The sequence below is a fragment of the Tamandua tetradactyla genome, chromosome 26, assembly GCF_023851605.1.
Source record: "Tamandua tetradactyla isolate mTamTet1 chromosome 26, mTamTet1.pri, whole genome shotgun sequence".
In the NCBI taxonomy this organism is placed as follows: Eukaryota; Metazoa; Chordata; class Mammalia; order Pilosa; family Myrmecophagidae; genus Tamandua; species Tamandua tetradactyla.
The window spans coordinates 22,030,627-22,051,359 of NC_135352.1; the positions used below are offsets into that span (position 1 = coordinate 22,030,627).

Below are 20,733 nucleotides of genomic sequence, written 5' to 3' on the forward strand. Positions count from 1 at the left end.
ATATTCACTACAACATACTCAGGCATACACCCTAAAAATTGAAAGCTATTTAGAGCATCCTTTCTTGCCTCCTAAACTCCTTTTAATGCACACTTCCTTTCTCATCTACCTTCATGCAAGTCAGTATTATTTCCTCCCAGCATTACTAAAACCATAACCTAAGGGTCTTTCTGGTCTCACCAACCTCCAATTCATCGTCCACTCTATTGCTAAGGCAATCTCTCTAAAGTTTAAGCTGGACCTGGTGGCTTCCCTCTGCCTTCCAGATAAAGTAAATTCTTCTTAACAAGGCACATAAGCCCTTGCGGATGTGGAAGCCCCTTTCATCCTCTTCATCTTGTTCTTTACTGCTCTTGGTTCTGTACCCCTGGATCCCATTAAACCTGCTACCTGGAATCCCCTGAATAGATTTTCTCACGTTTCTTCATCTTTGCACATGGTATTGCCTCCAACCAGAATGCCCTTCCAACTCATACTTACCCATCAAATTCCAGCTAGCAGCTAACATGACACTTTATCTAGAAACCTTCCTTGACATCCATGGTCCCCTTTGCCATGACCTAGTTCCTCTCCCTGGCACAGAAGTCTATCCATACTCCCAATTCAGCACTCAACATATTCTGTTGGTTTACTCTCTAATATTACTGATTGTCCGAGGCACTAATATGGCTTGGGCTGTGATTTTCCTGTCTCTCCACATCAGCACCATAGTAGCTCTCTGCTGAATAAATATTCCTGTTCTACATATAGGAAAAGGGAGACAGAGCCTTGCTAAAAATATAAATTCCGACTCCAATTGTAGCAATACTGTGAATCACAATTTGCATTCTTCCTTTACATACAGAGAAATTGTGCTACATAGAGACCAGGTAACTTGCCCAAGGTCACATTGCCAGTGAATGATGGAGCTACAATTTAAAACCAAGTCTAACTCCAAAATCTTTGCTCTTAACCTCTATGTTACATATTCCTAACTAGAATCCTTCTGTCTTGGTTTAGAAAGTCATGAGTGGATAATTTCTGAGAGAGATATGTAAAGCCTTCTGTTGTTTGTGACTGATTACATACATTAGGTGAATTCAACACTAACTTAATAGGCTAGTATCCCAAGAGAACAACTGTGTTTAGGAACTGGTGAGAAAAGCAGGTGACTGTACACAAACTAACAAAAACCTTCAACCTTTACCATTAAGCTGACTAAATTAATCCCCCAGAGTAAATTTTCCTTTAAAATGGAAACAAACCTTCTAGTCCATTTAAAACAGTAAGATTTTAACAAATTACATTCACTCTTACTTTTAGAGCCAACATTTCAAAATTTCTGAAATCATATGGTGTTAGCAGAAAGAACTGAGTCAGGGAACCTGAGTCTGAATCTCAACTCTATTATGTACCAGTTATATGAGTTTTAAGTTACCTTTTGGAAGCTTTAAAATGTGGATATCAACTGTCCCACTGTTTTTTGAACATTACTGGGGAAATATAGTGACATTGTAAAGCATTTGAACCAAGTACTCAGTATTCAGAGTCAGCACTGAATAAATATCGATTCCTTTCCTTTTAGATAATTCAGCATTCCTAACACCTAACAAACTATCATCAACCCAGAAACTCTACAATGAACAGCTACATTTAGCCTTCTAGAGCGAATTAAAATCAAATTCCTTCTTCCAAATAAGAACCTTTCTGAAGGTTCAGATAAATCCTGACCATCGAACAGCTGTGATGTTGTAAACAGCCTAAGGATTCAGTAAACTCAAGGCCTAATTTAGCCCAAAACCAATGGAGCACATTTGAGTCCCTCCAGGACTGGCTCATCACAGATCCAGGGCAGATTTAGAGCCATTGGGTACTGCTCAGGTGACCAATAAACTTTGGAGTTTGAGTCAAACATGCAACAAATGGTCATTCATTCGTGTCTCTACATAAAAACAAAACCTGCAGCCTGTAATAGCTTGCTGACCCCTCTCACCCTCCCCATCCCCACCTAGACAACTGGAAGACTGTAAGAGGTGAACTGGCACTATCAGAGGGAATTATGCTTGTGACGGGATGATGGAAAAGGAAGTTTGTAAGACCACTGATAAGTGAGAGAGTCCTTCAGGATTTACACAGTGTTTTACACCCAATTATGAATGAAACTTAACTGTAAAATTTATAAGAAAAGTGCTTTTCTCCAAGATGTTTTAGAATCCATTTCAACTAATGAGTCTACCATTTTCTTTTCTTGCTTTTTTTTCTTTTTTGCACGGGCAGGCACCGGGAAGGGAACCCGGGTTTCCAGCATGGCAGGCAAGAACTCTGCCTGCTGAGCCACCGTGGCCCGCCCTCTACATTTTATTTTGATATCACATTATGGCTTTGAAAAACAGGCTTTCATTCTGCACATGGGAAATACAAAACTAAGACTTACTCAATGCACAAATCAGAAAAATCTTCAGTTTCAAAATTATGCAACCAATTTATAATCAACACAATATCATTTAAAGAGAATTTATGCTAGTTTTCTGAGAGTAGGGAACTAAATTACATTACGTCTCCCATAAGCTAAGGAGGAATAAATGTTCTGTTTCAATGCATATCTATAAACACCAAACTAAGAATGTTGATGAGAATGACTAGTAGTTAGTATGATTTAATTTAAGGAAATACCATACTGTAAATTATAGAAAACGAATTTCCCAGATTTGATTAAAAAACTTACAAACAAAAAACTGAAATAATGGACAACCTCATTAGGTTAGCAATCACTGTAGTTTTCCATTCTCCCTAACAGAGGGGTCATTGTTAGAACCAAAACATCTCGAAAATGACTCAGATCAAGAAGATCTTCAAGTCTTCCCCAATTTTCTCTCTTAAACATACCTGATAGTTTCTTCCTGTGTAGCCCCTATGAACTGTGAACACACTTCTAAAACAGTCCTTTAACTCTTAACCACATTTGTGTTCTGTTCCTCTTAGGCAGGAGCTGCCTTGGGGACTGGCAGTTTCACGTGGCCTTCCTACCTGGCATCCAGCCTCTGTCTGACACAGGTCAGGTGTCCAAGAAAAGCCTGCATTGGTCTGAAAACACATGCAAGTCCCCACTGCCAAAAATAGGGCTGAGGGCAAGTACACAAAGCCTAAGGGTGGCCCATGAAATGTAAAAACTCAGAACACTAGTTTCTCCATGCTATTGTTAAAACAATATGCACATTTAGAGAAAAATAAACTGCACTCAAACTGTCTGTACTCTTTAAATGGATCTATCTGGTCCCCCAAAATATGATAGGTGCTTTAGAAAGCATACTGCTTTTTCACTAGACATGCATAAAATGGATTTTGTTTATCTTACATCCAGGGCTGCAAGACACCTTGGACAACTACTAGTCTCATTCTTTGAGTCTTGATAAATTGCTTGCACAATGTCATATTCTTTGGTCAGGGGCAGAATGAAAACCAGCCCTACCCACAGGAGAGGGCTCCATTTTCGAGCTGCCTCCTAAATAACAAGAGAGCAGCAGTTATTTTTATGCTGATACTGTTTACCAGCACTCCTTAGCCATTTCTCATGTGTGGTCTAATATACTTTAAAGTATGTAAATAAACCTTTTTTGTTCCTCCAGAAATACAAATATGATCAGATTATACTCTAATGTCTAACTTCAAGTAACTAATTTCACTCATAAATTAAAATAACTTCTTCTTTTAGCATACTATGAAAAGACATTGATACTTGATATAATACACTGCACTCAGGAATTCTTTTCAATATGCAGATTCCCTATATTATGACCTATTGACACTCTACTATGTACTAACTGACAAGACAAATAATTACTGAATAACACCTGAAAGCTAATTTGCACACCTAGTTCTGAAATATTATTGACCATCAGTGGGTAACTATTCCAAACATCTCTCAGTTTCCTCCACCATTCCCTGAATCAGGCAAAATTTCACTTACCAAAAACAAAGCACCATATTCAAAGGTGCTGTTCATAATTTCCTTTTTAAGTTCTTGTTTTTCCATAGGCGTCCCATTTCCTTTTTCACCCTTCTTTTCAGGGCTAATCCTACCGCCGTTGGAAATGAATGTCATTTCCAAGCATTCTGTGCTTTCCGTTTTAACAGGGATTATGTCTTTGATCTTTGGGAAAACTGCAGCTGCGGACCCAGTCTCACATGCCGAATGAGAACTTGCTTTGTCAGCATCTTCCTGATTCGATTTCATGGCAGATGTTGTTCTTGGAACCTTGTGTGAAGCATTTTTAGAATGAGTTGTAACATGCACAGCCTGGCCAGTAATGAGTTTATTAAATTGCTGCTTGTGCATCTTGTTAATTAGAATTTCTGTTTTTGTGTCTGCATTCAAGTCAGATCTTGGTGGTTTGTTCAAAACTGTCAACTGTCTTGAGGAAGACACTGGTGAGGGGGATGAAGCAGTGGTCAATGGAGATCTGGGTGTGACCTTTGATAAAGTAAGGTCTTTGGGCTGCAGCACTGACCTGGAAATAACTTTTGCTTTGACATTCTTGAAGTTTGGTCTTGGGTAGCTTATAATTTCAGTTTTTCTAACTTTGTTGCCTATAGGGGTATTAGCTTTGGTTGCTGATTTTCCTAGACTAGGTTTAGGCATTTTCATAGGTGCTCCCTTCAGGTCTGGGAAATTTCTAAGCTCTCGATTATTCTTTACCACTTTACTACACTTTCCTGTTGCTTCAATAGGTGAAACAGAAAAGGCTGCATTCGTGGGATCTAGGATAGGTGTTGACATGCAGACCGTGTTAGTTGTGTTAATGATCACATCATTGGCATCCCAAGGTAGTTCAAACGGTGAAGCCATCTTTTGTCTAGGAGGGCTACTTAGTATTATCTCTAACGTACAATTTTGGGTTTCCAAATCCTTTTCATTGGGAGCAATTTGTATGTCTTCAGTCACATTGACTTTATGTCCTGGGTTCAGCACTTGGGTTTTATTTTTATCAAAAGCTGGCACCAATATAGGGCATTCATCATCTATAAGACAATTGGACACTGTTTCTCTTAGATTTTGGCCCATTTCCTTTTGCCCATATGAGCTCTGTGAATGCATCTCACTATTTGGTTCATCTTTAGATAAACAAAAGAACTCTTGTACTACAGACCCATTGGGAACATCCATGCCACCAGAAACTGGTGTTAGAGCTTGTATCTCTTTTTCTCCAACTGATCTTTGCTGCGACCCATCTGTGTATTCACTGGCGGCCTTTCGTGCAGAATACTGACACTGATTTCCAATATCTGGAACATCATCAGTTTGCATTTCCACATCAGAAAATGCTGTGTATGTTGTGTCTTGAGCCCCTGATGGTGTTACCGGAAGGTTTTCAAAGCTCTCTCTATCCAAACTCTTTTCTCTCATATGTATCTTATTAGAGTAGGGAGACATCTGAGTGGGACAGGATAAAGAAGATGCATTTTCACTTCTCATGCTGGTTGGTTGCAGAGTTCCAGCGGTAAGCAAAGACTGGCTTTCCTCAATGATGTGAGGTGTTCCTAAGGTGCACCTAACCTGATCCATTTTCATGTCAAATGTTTGGTTTAGCTCTAAGGCAGTCGGGTAGCCTGGATAGTTCGAGTCATCATTTGGCTTCCACACAAAAGGCGGCGATGGCTCAGCCCTCTGATCTTGAACTTCTCCTAGGGAATGGTAATTGTTATACAGGTACTCACAGCCCTCTGTATTTAAAACATGTGCTGAAGACTGATATGCAGGATCTTTATGCATATCCAACATCCTCTTACTAACTAAATCACTTGAAGAGTTTTGGTGATCAAGTCCTCTATCATACTGATGGGTTACAGAAATATTTTCACCTCCACCCACAGCAGGGCTGGCTTCATCATCAACCACTGCATCCTCTGGGTTGGCAGAATTCCAATTCACATTACTGGTTAAATAGGAGTTTTGTGGACTTGGTGATTTTTGGTTGCATGCATGCATATTTCCATTTTTATCCCTGATAAATAAGGACTGCAATCCATCTTCTGTCTTGTCATCTGAATTATCATCATTCATCCTGAATATTAGCTTTAAATGGCTGCCATTTTATTTCTTCAAGTTCTCTCAAAAAAGAAAGGAAGGGAAAAACTGTCCGCCTCCTAAGCTTTTCGGCACGGTTGAAAGTATTTTTTAGTTTTAGGTGAGCTGAAGTGGAAATGATTTATTTGTTGTTCCCTGGAAGAAATAAAAATGTTTAACTTATGTAAATATTAGAAAATTAAAAGGTCGCCCCTTGGTGAATTTCAATCACTTTATTTTCACATTTAGAACCTAAACTAATTGATGTGGGTAATTAAGATATCATTAGCTCAGCTAGTTCATAACCATCCCCTACAAAAGATACGTTTTGAGGGGATGAGAATGGAAGACAGAGACAATGCCAAAACTGCCCCAGGAATAGTGTCACAACTAGGACAACTCCTCCCCACCCCCAGGGACTCTTAGCCTTCATGAGATGAGAAAGAAGAAAGTGCAATCTGACCCGAGTTTTTTCCTCTTCTGGGTTAACGTAGTGGCCATTAGCCCATGACAGTCCCAACTGATGTCTGTATTCCCACAGACAGATTAACATGCTCCCTTCCCCTCTCTGAAGGGTTCCCTACTGCTTCTGTGGAGAGTGACCACCACACAGACCAGGAAGGCACAGCAAATAACCTAGAGCTGAGACAACAGAGACTTAAGGCATTAAAACTTCTCCTTTCTCCGTTTTCATCCCTATCTTAAGCATATGCTATTTAAAAATAGATGGGGAAAAAAAAAAGTTTTGACACTTAAACGTTAAAATGATACTCTGTTGGCAGTTCCTCAAAATGTTAAACAGAAGGTGGGCCACAGTGGCTCAGTGGTTCTCGCCTGCCATGCCGGAGACCCGGGTTCGAGTCCCAGTACCTGCCCATGTTAAAAAAAAAAAAAAAATTTAAACAGAATTACCATCACTCCTAAGTATCCACACAAGAGAAATGAAAACAAATGTCCACACAAAAACATGTACACAAATGAACACTATTCATAATAGCCCAAAAGTGTAAACAACCCAAAGGTTCTTCAACTCATGAATGGATAAACAAAACGTGGGATGTCCAAAAAATATCTTTCAGCAATCCCAAGGAATGGGGAATAGATATATATACAACACTGATGAACCTTGAAAACATACTAAGTTGTTAAAAACCAAATAAACAAACATAAAAACCTTATGAAAGCTTTCAAATCCAAGGGCTTTTGAAAGCAACTTAGATCTTGTTTTGGGTCAAACTGAAGTGTTTAAGAAAGGTCCAAATGTTCAAACCAGAGCTGCAAATAAGTCAGTCATACAGATTTATATTCAGTTGAACTGATCTTAGTTTTTAATGTCAATCACAAATCATGGTTCTGTTGTGAAGAAATAAAATATCCATGAGGGAAAAAAAATGGTACTCTATGACCTATACATTTCTCAATTAAGAGCAGCTCTCATTTTGCTAGTTCATGATCTTTTTTCTTCATATTCAAATTTCAGTAACTGAAACACAAGCAAGAGAACAGGAATTATAGAAGAAGTGAACGAATCAGTATCTTCACTGACATGCTCTTTGTGTCTCTGGCTGTGCTCCTGAAGCCCAGCTTTTACCAGGGGAAAGAAGGGCTGCAAAGTTTATCTCGAGAACGTGTGTGCATGTATGTACACATGCACACCCACACATACACACATAATCAGTCAAATCCTAAAAAAACAGGGCTGTGTGATTTTTATACTGATGGAAAATGTAAATTAATCAACTTTTTCACCCCATAGATCCTTAGTTTCTAAACGAATCATGAAAGACTGTTTATTGAGTAACTCACTAATAAAGCTTTTAGGAAACACAAATGAACACTTTTAATCCTTTAGTGTGACATACGTTCAAGTTAAATGTTTAATTCAAGTATATTCATTCACTTTTTAGACATGTGTGGGGTATAATTTTCAAAAGCACTAAATATGCTAAACCTTTCCTGTTTCTTTGAAGGTCAACTCATTTAACAGACTGCTACAAGCAACTGTGGGCAAGTAGCCCTGTAAATGCCTAACACAAACACTCAATATAAATCATAGAAATTATTTGTCTTTATAAACAGTCAGCTACTATTTTTTTATACCTAAGCTCCCACAGCACATTAAAAAGATGAAATCTGAGTAAATGGCTATGTTAAAGCACTTTAAGTTATTTTAAAATAGATGCATAATAGGATAAATTGTATCACAACCCTATAATGTTCAACGTTTATGCTGTTTCCCAGTTTTCTCTTTTATAAATACTCAAAATAAACGTTTTTGCAATGTTGGGCTATCTCTGATTATTTCCTTGGGGAAAACTTCTGAAAATAAAAGCATTACTTAGAAAGGATATGAATGTTTAAGGCTCTTTATGTGGTTTGCCAGATTGTGAAATGAAAAAAAAAAAAAAGATTCTTTACAGTGTATATGTTAGTGTAAGTATATAATAGATATATGATCTGAGCTTTATGTATTTCACATAACATTGTCTCACTATCATTTCTCCATTCTGTAAGATAAAACATGTCTGATGATTATGAAATTGCAGTAAAGTTAAGATTAAATGTCTTAGATCTAAAAGTCAGTGATTAACAAAAAAATAATAGGAAAATAAAGAACCCATCAGCCTTTCAACTTTCACGTGACTTTTTAAGTACACTTGGGCTTAAGTTGTTTTTTTTTAATTCACAAAAACAAGTTTCAAACATGTGAGCAAAGCTATCAAAATACCACAAAAAATGTATTCAGAAGAAATACTTTAATTATTTTGACATGAAATCATTTGTGGAAAATTTTTGACCTTTACAGACAAGAATTAAGAATTGGTGGGTATAGAGATGTAGATACCAGAGAGATCCTGAAGTTAAGCTTATCAGTTTCAGGGCTGGGTAGAAGATCAATTTCACCATTCACCAAATAAAACTATAGCTTCAAGTCACCATCACCATGAAGACAAAGCAGTTGTACAGGAAAAGTTGGCCAGACTTTCCTAGGGACTTTGGTCAAAAAAGTTAAAAGTTGGCTATTTCATTGACCTACCAATTTCGTTCCCCTACTACTTAGCTTAAGAAGGGTACCAAAGTTTCCACCATCTGCTAGATACAAACTCTTCAACATAATTTCACCTGATCCATTAAAAAATGTCCTCCTATTCCTATAGTTGTAATTTGTAGAGCTTTTGTTTTTTTCTAATTAAACCCAAAGCAGAGAGTTTTAAAAAAAAAGCAAAAGAAAAAGAGAAAGAAAAACTTAGAATAAATCATCCTCATCCAGAGGGATCAATTATCAAGTTCTCTTTTAGTAGTCCTATCTACCAGAATAAAGTAAAATGATCAAATTTCCTTTTTAAGAGAGCCATTTATGAAAATAAGATCTTTCAGAGAATATTTCAGATTTGAGAGAACAAAGTCTTCTTTGGAATATGATATAGTGCTTCTTGCTTAAACGGATTGCCAAAATTGCATTTTTATAATGATCTGTAAGTTAAAAAAAATTGGTAAATGGAAGAAATGAGAATGACACAAACTACGAGTAAAAGCTTCAAACTATTATTTTTATACCTATGAGCAAAAATAAGATTACTTTCTAAATCTTGGCATAAGAATGCTTATTTACCTACTGATAATTATGTCTAAGAGTTACCACCAGAGAACCTCTTTTGTTGCTCAGATGTGGTCTCTCTCTAAGCCAACTTGGCAAGCAAACTCACTGCCCTCTCCCCCTACATGGGACATGACTTTCTGGGGTTTAAATCTCCCTGGTAATGTGAAACCTGACTGCCGGGGATGAGCAGGGACACAGCTTCCTGGGAATGAGAAAACCCCCTTGGCCAAAAGGGGGAAAAGAGAAATGAGACAAAATAAAGTCTCAGCGGCTGAGAGATTTCAAACAGAGTCAAGAGGTATCCTGGAGGTTATTCTTATGCATTATGTAGATATTCTTTTTTAGTTTATGGTGTATTGGAGTGACTGGAAGGAAGTACCTGAAACCACTGAACTATGTTCCAATAGCCTTGATTCTTGAAGATGATTGTATAACAATACAGCTTTTACAATGTGACTGTGTGACTGTGAAAACCTTGTGTCTGATTCTCCTTTTATCTGGAGTATGGACAGATGAGTAAAAAAATAAGGACAAATAATAAATAAATAACAGGGAAGGGAATAAGGGGTAAAAAAAATTGGGTAAACTGAAATTCTAGTGGTCAATGAAAGGGAGGGATAAGGAGTATGGGATGTATGAGTTTTTCTTTTTTCTTTTTATTTCTTTCTCTGGAATGATGTAAACGTTCTAAAAATGATCATGGTGAAGAAGACACAACTATGTGATGATATTGTGAGCCACTGATTGTATAATATGGTTGGACAATATGTGTATGGATATTTCTCAATAAAAATATTTTTTAGAAAAAGAATGTTTTCTTTTTTTTTATTTGCCAAAAATAAAAGTTTCCTTGCTTCTGATAGAAAATTTGAATCATTACCAGATTAGCTAAAATCACTATCATATAATTGAATTCAAAATAATTATCACATTAAAGCTGGAAGAAATCTTGGAGATCAAATTCCAACTTCTTCATTTTACAAAAGAGAAAAACTCTAAGAAATAAACTGCATGACCTGTTCAAATCAGTTGTTAAGAGATTACTACTAAGCTGTAGTAGTTGTGTGTTTTATTTCACCAGCTGAATTACAAATTCAATAGAGGCAGGAACCAATTCTTATAATATCTTCCTATATTCTGAAGTACCCCAGTAATGCGAACTTAATATACCTAAACTTGCTACAGCAATTGATAATTATAATTAAAGAATTTGTTGCTATAAGCCACACAGAAAAACAAGCTTCCTTATTTTATAGCTGTACAGAACTTTAATTGTACTCGTTCTTTACATCAATATAGGATATGTCTTTTCAGATGTGAATACAAATATAATAATATGTAGTTTCCAAATCATAAAATCTCATCAGGGTTCTTAAAAGTTAGTAAGAACTCACAAAACACAAAAATAGTGGTTCAGCTCTATAGGCTTATGAAACCCAAAATATCACCTCACATTCAACTTGCTTTAAAATAAGCAAAAAGGACACTTGTACAAAATCTAAGTAATACTTTATTCTAAAGTAAAAAAACAAAGCAGTTGAAGAATCACAAGCATGTGTTATTAAAAAATATAGTCATAAATCTCTCCTCCTGTTATACTATTCAAGGTAGCCAATAGTTTTATCCCAAAGCCTTGGCATATTACTATTTTTCACAATTCAGGTTTTTACATTTTTAAATTAGCTCCTACAGCTTACCTTTCAAGCAACTCAATAACACAATCAAGCAGTAAGTTTAGTAAAGCCCATTTTTCCCCATGGAAGAAAACACAGGCATACCCGATATCAATTTCCTAGAAGCATAATGATTTCCAGTAGGTCTTTTAAAAGCCGGAGGAAATCCAGCCTTGGTATAATGGATTTCAAAATGGAAGGCTATAGAAGAGACGTGATTGAGTTTTATTTTAAATAACTTAGAAAACAGGTACAAATTAGAAATCATATTCTTCCATTCTTTTATAACTCTGTGCTTTTTAGATTTTAATGTGCGTAAGAATCAACTGGGCCTGGTGCATGGGTGGTTCAGTGGTAGAAGGCTCGCCTTCCATGTGGGAGACCCGGGTTCAATCCCTGGACCATGCACCCCCCACTCCCCCCCAAAAAAGAATCAACTGGGTCTTTCTCTCGTTAAAAAAAAAAAAAATACAACAGATTGATTCACTTGGTCTGGTGTGGAGGCTGAGAGTCTGCATGTCTGTCCCTCTCCATGGAGGGGCTGGCGCTCCTGGAGTAGCAAGACGGTAGCAGAGAGCTCTGAGCAAAAGAACATGTCTGGCCAATCAGACTGATGAAATCAGTGGGCTGTCAGAGCCACTTTACAGCTTATAGCCAACAGTAAAATTTGTTACCCAAACTAGGAATAGCCTTTCCTTACCTTTGAACCTTTAAATTATGCTTCTGAACTTCCTTCTCAGATGGCTACAGAGAATAATTCAAAATTTCTATACTCACAGAGTGGTGCTTTTTCCCTACTTCTGTTTATTCCTTCCATATGGGTGAAGCTGACAGTGTAACATTCCTGCCCTTTCTGTCCTTTTACTCACGCCACGCAGGAGAAGTAAAGTGACTTAACAGGACTTTGTAAACTTTGGAGGAATTAGTTCGGCAAGTTCAGACTAGGTTCGTTTCTCCTTTTTTCCTCTTGGTAAAGAGCTGCCCACCAGAACCAAGAGGAAGTAAGTGAGGCAATTATCTCAGGGGCTAAATTTAAGACAGTAGCAGTGCCAGTGTCCCGTCACGACACACGCGACCCGATGCAGAGGGAAAAATCAGTAATACTGGTCCTGTCTTGATTTAAAATTTTAATATTTTGCTTATGATGGATTTTTGCATTTTTTAAAAATAGTGCATTATATATTATTTATCTTTGTCACTGAGGGTTTTTTTTTTTGCGGGGAGGACACTAAGTAAACAATTAAAAGTAATAATTTTATCTCCTATGGATACATTCCTAACACAGTTCAGACTACTTCGAATTTTAGATAAATGGAATCATGCTTACTGTACAAAACAAAAAACAAAAAAAAACCCCTGCATTATATATTATGTAATCTTGATCACTCAGGGTTTTATTTGGGGGGGGCATCCCTTAAAGTTTGTACGCGGGTCAAGCGCCTCACTTGCCTCACCCTGGTCCTCCGCTGTCTACAGAGCAGGCTGCCCACGCAGGCTCAGAAAGGCATGGGGGGGGGGGAAGGGGGGGGAACGAGGCCTGCCCTGTTCTGAAACTGCAGTGACAAGGTGGGTAAGGGTGTCTCTCAAACGCAGTTCTGCCCCTCAAGCTAGCTTTCATTGACAATAACGTGGTATATTACCTGCCATTTACCTGACTCTCGTTCTTATTTTTCAAATGGCTCATAAGGAAGAAGATAGATGCAATAGTCAAACACAGTTTACAAACCAAACCTAGAGGTGTGTTGGCCGTACAGGATCCCAAGGCCAGGCTCCCTTGATGGCCCAAGAATGAACCTTTTAGCTGACAGATCATGGGGAGGCCCAAGGAACCAGCCAGAAGAGGCTGCAGCAGCTGCAGCAACCCGGAGAAGTGAGGAGGCCTGGGGCAGCAGTTATTCACAAACCATGACAGAAGAATATCTATAGTTCACAAACCAGGTAAGATATTCTGAGGAAAAAGGGGTATTGTTTACTGGTAAACCTCAGAACTGTGAATACATGACCCTGGGTGACGAACCTTGACAAATAAACAAGAAGCAAAATTTTCAGGACAAAATGCATGGAGGGTAATTGGGACTTCTGGCATGACCAAAGTTCATGGCTTTTTGGTTCAAAACGTGGGCCAGGTATTTTTCCATGTTGATGATCTGCATCCTAAATTTTGTAATCTAACTCACTGCTTCAGGTTAGGATATCGGCTTTTAAATGGGACAAGCTGAAATAGAGGCTTTAAGGCTAAGACCGTGCATTCTTTTGACCTTAGTGGAACACTCCAGCTCATGGCAGCTTTGTCCACAGGTGAGTGACTATTTCCCCCAGAAAGAGGTCTGCACATATCTATAACTTCAGGAAAACACAGCCTGAGCTGAATGCCTAAGACAAAGTTCCTGGGGCCGTGGTATAAGCACAGGCTTTTAGAATGCAGCCTCCTCAGACCACTTAGCTAGACTTGAAATATCCCTGGCTTATGTGTGTAGGCAGTAGAGGACTCACCAGATGCCAGTAAAACAGGAGAGCCCTGCTAGGTAGCACAGCTGAGGCAAAAATGCAATTATAAGGCAGTCATTAGAGGCCCTTTTAGATACTGGTGATCATATATATATGAGCTATATATATATATATATATATATATATATATATATATTTATATATATAGCTTTAAAATGGCAAACCAGATTATTTTTGTGTGCCCTAAAGAAAACCAGAGGGCTTTAAGTTGTTAATAACAGGTCTGGTAGGCAACGCCAGGCTACTCCAAATTCAATTATGTATTTGAACATACCAGGAAGTGGTGGATGGAGAAGCTGGAATCCACGTGGTTTTCTCAAAGTCTTAAGAGTCACAATCCCTCCCACCACCACCACCACCACCACCACACACACACACACACACACACACACACACACACACACGCGCGCGCGCGCGCAACACAACAAAGCACTTCCAGTTAGCACCTGATTGGATAATATTACGGATAAGTCTTCCCCAGAAGGCAGGTTGCTTAGACTCAAGCAAATCCAGAACAAGAGGGAACAGGAGCTGTTTTGTGACACAAACTGAAAACACCTGCCCATAACGAGAGAGCAGAAGATATGTCAGTAGGCAGAGCCTACATTGCTATAGCATGACAGTCTTTGGAACCACTCAAAACTTCTCTAGAAATTATGTTCTAATTATACCCTTCTTCCCTGCATAACTATGTTAGGGTTTGCAGATTGGCTTGTGTTCAAAATGGGATGGGGTGGAGGCTGCTGAGATCCCCACCTGTGTCTCCTCCAGAGCGAGGCTGCGCTTACACTGTATTAGAGGCTCCGTGGTGACTACACCTTTCCAGAGAGGCTGCCCAGATGGGGGGTCCCGAAAGAACCCCAACTCCTCCTAGGCTTCAGGAATGCCTTAGCATGTGAGGAACTGGGTAAGATGCTCTTTGGGATGGTTACTGGACTTTAATTCCAGTCCTCAAAGTCTCCAAAACATCAGTTTCAGAAGAGCAGTGATTTTTTTTATTTGTTTTATTCACTGATGCAACCCCAGCCCTGGAAAGAGTATAGAATGGGTTCTCAATAAAAGTTTGTTGAATCAATAAATGCATAAAAGGGTCCAGAGAATTTGATTTGGGATAATGAACTCCCTTGGGTTTTAACACACTGGGATTTTAACTTGCAAGGGAAGTCAATCCTAAAATTAGTTTCTCCCTGGGAATTTCATTGTGGCAGAGGGACAGATTCAAATTTAGGGAAGCTCTCCGTTACCAGCATTTTAACTTTGTCATGTGATCTCTTTGCACACCCTGTAATGTACAATCTGCAATATGGTTGGAAACAATCTGAGAGTTGAAAGAAGAAAGTAAATTCAAGCACTGGGCACAGAGGGCTGTATGGAGCTGATTATTTTTTTATTTTTATTTTTTTGCATGGGCAGGTACTAGGAACCAAACCTGGGTCTCTGGCATAGCAGGCAAGAACTCTGCCTGCTGAGCCACTGTGGCCCACCCTGTAGCTGATTTTATTAGTGCACCTATCAGAGTGTTCTAGAACAAAATCTCAACTGCCCATCAGAAGTTCTAGAAGAACACCTAACGAAACAGTGGCTTCACTGGGGAGCCGCCTCTTGAAGGCATGAGCACAGCTCTGGTCAACCATGGGCTAAATGTAAGTGCAGTAAGTTAAGAGAACAGGAAGGAGGGCTGCTGGAGGAGAATGCTTTCCTTTCCTGACTGTTTTCTTTTCATATAGGAGTTCAGTTAAAGCATCTTTCTTGGTCTCAATCTAACCCTTTACTCTCATTTCGTGCAGAGGGTAAATTTGGGAAGAATAAACCAGGCAGGCATGGCTGAGCTCCTCATTGTCTTGTAGGGGTGAGTCTGCCGGTGGAGAACACCAGCACCTTCCATGGCATCTGGGAGGATCTATTTTGGTTGTTTCTCACACTTAGCTACATGGTCTACTAAGCTACATTGTCTTTTAAACTACATCATCTGTGGTGCTTTGGTGCTATGTACCCACAGAAAAGCTAGTTCTTAAATTTAATCCATTCCTTTCGATGTAAACCCATTGCAAGTAGGACATTTGATGAGGTTGCTTCAGTTAAGTTGTGGCCCAGCCCAATCAGGATGGGTCAAATTCTATTACTTGGGTCCTTACAGGGAAGCCCATAGAGACAGAGAAGCCATGGGAGCAGCCAGAAGCTGAACGTCAACAGAATCCAGAAGAAAAAGAAGAAGCCAGGAGAGGCCACCATGCATATTGCCATGTGGCAGAAAAGCCAAGGTCTAAGGATTACCAGCAGTCAGCCTCAGTATACCACGGTTTTGATGACTTGATTTGGATTTCTCCTAGCCACAAAACCATGAGCCAATAAATTCCCACTGTTTAAGCCAACCTATTGCATGGTATTTGCTTTGGAAGCTAGGAAACCAAAATATACTCTCAAATGATCTTTAGCAGACGTGATTTTGAAAGTTCAGACTTGATACCTTACTTTTTGTTATATGTCTCCAATGATCCAGACCCAGATGGAGAAGAATGTTCCTTCTTGGGAGCATAAGTAAATAGTTGTGTTTATTTTTCTTTAATGCCTAGCTTAAACTCAAGACTTCTGGAAAATTCACTTTTTAAAAATCATCTGGTTTAGGAGCACATTTTCCTGCTTCTGGGAAGCATGACAAGCTTAAAACAATAAGGTAGAGCAGACACAATTTAAAACTCCCATTGTAGAAAATCAGTGCATTCTTCAAATGTTTTTAGGTATTGGTGATTTAGAATTCAGAACACAGTTTCCATTATTAAAAATATACATAGGGCAAGCAATGGTGGTTCAGTGGCAGAGATCTCTCCTGCCATGCAGGATTCATTTCCCAGTGCCTAACCATGTTAAAAAGTAATATATATATATACACACACACACACACACACACACACACACACACACACACAGTTGTTTGATCTCTAGGCAGCCTACAGATGGCTTTTTTTTTTTTTGTATGCTGTTTGCTGGGTTGCATTTCATTCTTTTTTTCCATGTGAGTATCCCATTATTGCAGCACCATTTGTTGAGTATTTATTTGCTTGCTTGTTTGGGAAGTACATGGGCCAGGAATCAAACCCAGGTCTCCCTCATAGTGGGCGACAATTCTACCACTGAACTACTCTCGCACCCCTACAGATGGCACTTTAACCCCTAATGCAGCACAACAATTGCCTCAATAGAATTGCTGTTTTCCTAAGAATTATGGGTACTGGAGCCCCACCCCACCCCATAAGAGGGTCCCTAAATGTCAGAAACCCATATCTTTGCCAAAGCCACAACTATATAAAGATTTTTTTCTCCCCTTTCTCTAGTAGGCAAAGTGGAGACAGTAATGACTCTTTACCCAATAATTCAAAGAAAGTGATTCTTTGCTCTATGTTGACCAAATGGCGCCAACCTTCCTTGCTGCACTCATCCACACTGCCATTTCAGTTGTGCTGGCAATAACAAGAAAGATTAGACTTCTTCCAGATGTTCCCCTCTCTACTTGTAACAGCAGCAAAAGTTAACATAGTCCTCATTCAAGGATGAGTAGCAGTAGAAAAACACTGTTTGAAGTGAAAATAATGGTATAAATTCAATCGTACCCTTAACTTGGGCGAAGCCTATATAGATAGCAACTAACAGCTTAAATGCTTAGTGGTACTGGAAACAATGGAGAGAGTTTTATCTTTATATTATAAATCTGATGCCAGTTTGGGACCTTAAATCCTAAGGATTATACCACTTGGGATAGTCTCAGTATTGCTGCAATAACAAAACACCCCATATCTCAGTAGTTTAAAGCTACTGCAAGTGGGTGTTGGCAGGGGACCTGGTCCTATGGTCAACCAGGTTTCTCATCAACAAAAGCTGTCACAATCACCAGACACTGGGAAAGGACCTTGACAGTGTATTTCACTCTTAAAACTCCTGCCTAGAAGTGACACGTATCACTTCTGCTCACATTTCACCAGCCAAAGTAGTTCATAGAACGACATTCAACCTCAAGAATGTCTTACCATTTTCCCAGGAATAGGAAAAGGGGAAATATCTGGTACAAAGCATTAAGGTAAGGGAGGGAAGAATTTATTTCGGTGAGAATTAATTATATCAACCTTTAGTCCATGGCACATCACGTCAAATTAAGACCTACACTAAAATCTGCCATGAGACGCACTACAGTTCCTCTGCCTAAATTAAACTACTTCAGCCAAGATCATTTATCAGTGATTTATAGCTTTCAGGAAAAAGGAAAACCAAAAAGGTTGAGAAGTGAAGGTTTCTGTCTGTCACTAATATATGGCCCATCCTCAAAAGGTAAAGTAGCTTTTATGACCAGTAAGTATTGCTGAGACTGGCTAGCTTATTACTAAACCCATTTCCTCCTCTTTCGGGCACAGGGTCAGACATTTCCCAACCTTTCTTGCAGGTAAATACCATGTGTTTTAGCCAAAAGATTATAAGCAAACATTACATGTGCCACTTTTAGGCCACAACTATAAAATTCACACATGCTCCATGTTCTTTCTCCTGATTTTTCTTGACATAAATGAATACAAGAAGCTGAGTGTTGACACCTGTTGAAGGTGGCAAAACCATAAAGTGGAAGAAGCCTGGATCCCTGAGTCACTTCTTGGATCCACACCAGTCACAAATACCCATTCCGGACCTCATACGTGCAAGAAATAAATTCGTATTGTATTTGAGCCTGACCAGTTATAGGGCATTTTTTCAAGGGGTGGGGATTACATTCTTTAATATTACTGTAACCACTTTGAAGGAAGGGGATGATGTTTAAGAATGATCTCATTTATCATATATGTGCACAAGCTTCATAGTAAAAAACACATAATCCACTAATCCTTAGAGGCACAAAACAGGATAGCTGACTCCATTTGACCAGCCCACTTTCCCACCAATAATGGTCAGATATCCAAGCTTACAAGCATCTAAAAACAGCCAGGAAAAGTTAATTTCCATGTGAGTGATTAAGTGCATTTTTCAGGGAAAAAAGAAATTGTTCTACAAAAACAATTTTATAAAAAATTACAAAATTGAAGTGTCTCACTGAGTACCCCACAAAATAAAGAATAGACTTGACCAATGCATGTGTCTATGATGTTTTAGAGCAGATAAAAAAGATTACCATAACCATTAATAGTAGCCAATACTTGATTGTTTATTATGCATAAGAAGCTATTCTATGTGCTTTATATGAATTCTCATATAATCCATGAACAAGTCTTCTGAGATATGTTATCTCCATTTTATGGACAAGGAAATTGAGGTACAGAGTTAAGTAATTTGCCATAAGTTACAATGCTAGAAGTGGCAAAGCTAAACAGTCTGATTTTGTGCCTGCCTTTACTCACTATGCTAAAAAATTCCAGAGGCAACCAGAAAAAGGAAACCCAACAAACGAAAATGGAAAAAGGACTCCCCCAGAAACTTGTAGATGACAAACAGCCAATATGACAGCAGGAAGTCTGACAGATTAAGTAAAGACATTACTAGGAAAAACACAGAGCTAATAAATATTGGAACATTTTAACCAGTGGAAAAATTGAACTGAGAACTTTTAGAGAGCTTTTGGAAGAGGTGAGACATTTTTGCCAGGTATTCAAAGAAAACTAAGAAATAGGCAAAAAAAGAAAGTACTGGCCTTAAAAACAAATCATTGCACAAGGAAGGAAATATAATCCTAGTACACTACTTGGCTCACCAGGGACAGTATTTACATAGTAATAATAACAGGGACACTGAAGACAGATTTAAACAAAATTTATTAAATAGCTAGAATGGAAAGATTTGGGAAGGTGAGGAGAGTGTCATAACCCCCAAATCCTTGGACTAGGAAGTGCACAGGTGATGTCTAAAAGTAATGACACGTATATACATATTGTTTTAAAATATGGAATTAAATTAAGAAACACCTAAGAGAGTAGAAAGTGATCACTTCTGAAAAACAAAAGAGCGCAGGCTGTTCTTTTATATAATGCTTTGAGCACTGCTTGTTTTCTCAAACTCTGTGCATCTGATGATTAAGAATTACCTAAAAGTATTATTTTGAATCTTTACTATCTACCCTGCCTTCTCTTTCCAGTTAGAATCATTTTACCAAATGAGGCTCCTATTTTAGTTCCCTTTTAAATCCCAAATAGCTTAACTCTTTTGGGTTGTAGACTTAGGAGGTGCCAAGAAGACTCCATATGGAAACTGAGAAACTTGAGGTGCAAATAGCCTTTCTCTGAACCTACAACTAGGGACTCTTTCAGCTGCTATTCTGTACTATTACTCCTGGTTGGCTACTGTGATCTACTAAAGTATGTTAAAAAGGTACTTATGTTTTATTATTTTTATGCTGCTAACTCCAAGCATTTTTATTGGCACACATGGACTTTCAAAAGTCAATTTGTCAAATTCTGCTCAACTGGCACGTCAAAGCTAAAAGTAATGCGCATTCTAATTCCAGAGATCTTAAATATGAAAACATGTCTTAGAAATGATAAAATACAGTAATTTAGCAAAATGAAGCTCAACACTATAAAGTTATTGATTCTCAGGTTTGGAAGAGACCTTAAACATGATATTGGTAATCTAAGCATGAATCCTACATTTAAATCCTCTCAGAATGAAATCAGTCAAATTTCTTCCTGCTCCAGAAAACATGCCATATCCTAGGCAGTTCCAACCTCCCCTTTCTAGATACCCACTGTCCAAAAGTTATAAAGCAAACTACAGAATTAGAGATTCAAAGTTCAACTACAAGTGACCAATAAACCTCAAATAAGTGGCTTAAACAAAACACAAGCCTACTTCTCTCTCATGTAGAGAGGTCTGTTATAGGGTGTCCAGGATTCAGAGGGCGAGATGTCAAGGACCCATTTTCCATGCCCCTCGTTAAC

The 20,733-nt window shown here is 38.5% G+C and overlaps 1 protein-coding gene across 3 annotated transcripts in view; it reads right to left on the minus strand.

The window, feature by feature from the left end:
- MTUS1 (microtubule associated scaffold protein 1) overlaps positions 1–20,733 on the minus strand; it is a 154,932-nt gene that overhangs the window by 91,694 nt on the left and 42,505 nt on the right. For all 3 annotated transcript variants that reach the window (XM_077144363.1, XM_077144362.1, XM_077144367.1), the window contains one exon: positions 3,947–6,199. In XM_077144363.1, the coding sequence (XP_077000478.1) occupies positions 3,947–6,040 (2,094 nt within the window). In that variant the 5' untranslated portion in view covers positions 6,041–6,199. Of the gene's footprint in view, positions 1–3,946; positions 6,200–20,733 lie in introns of those variants that run through there.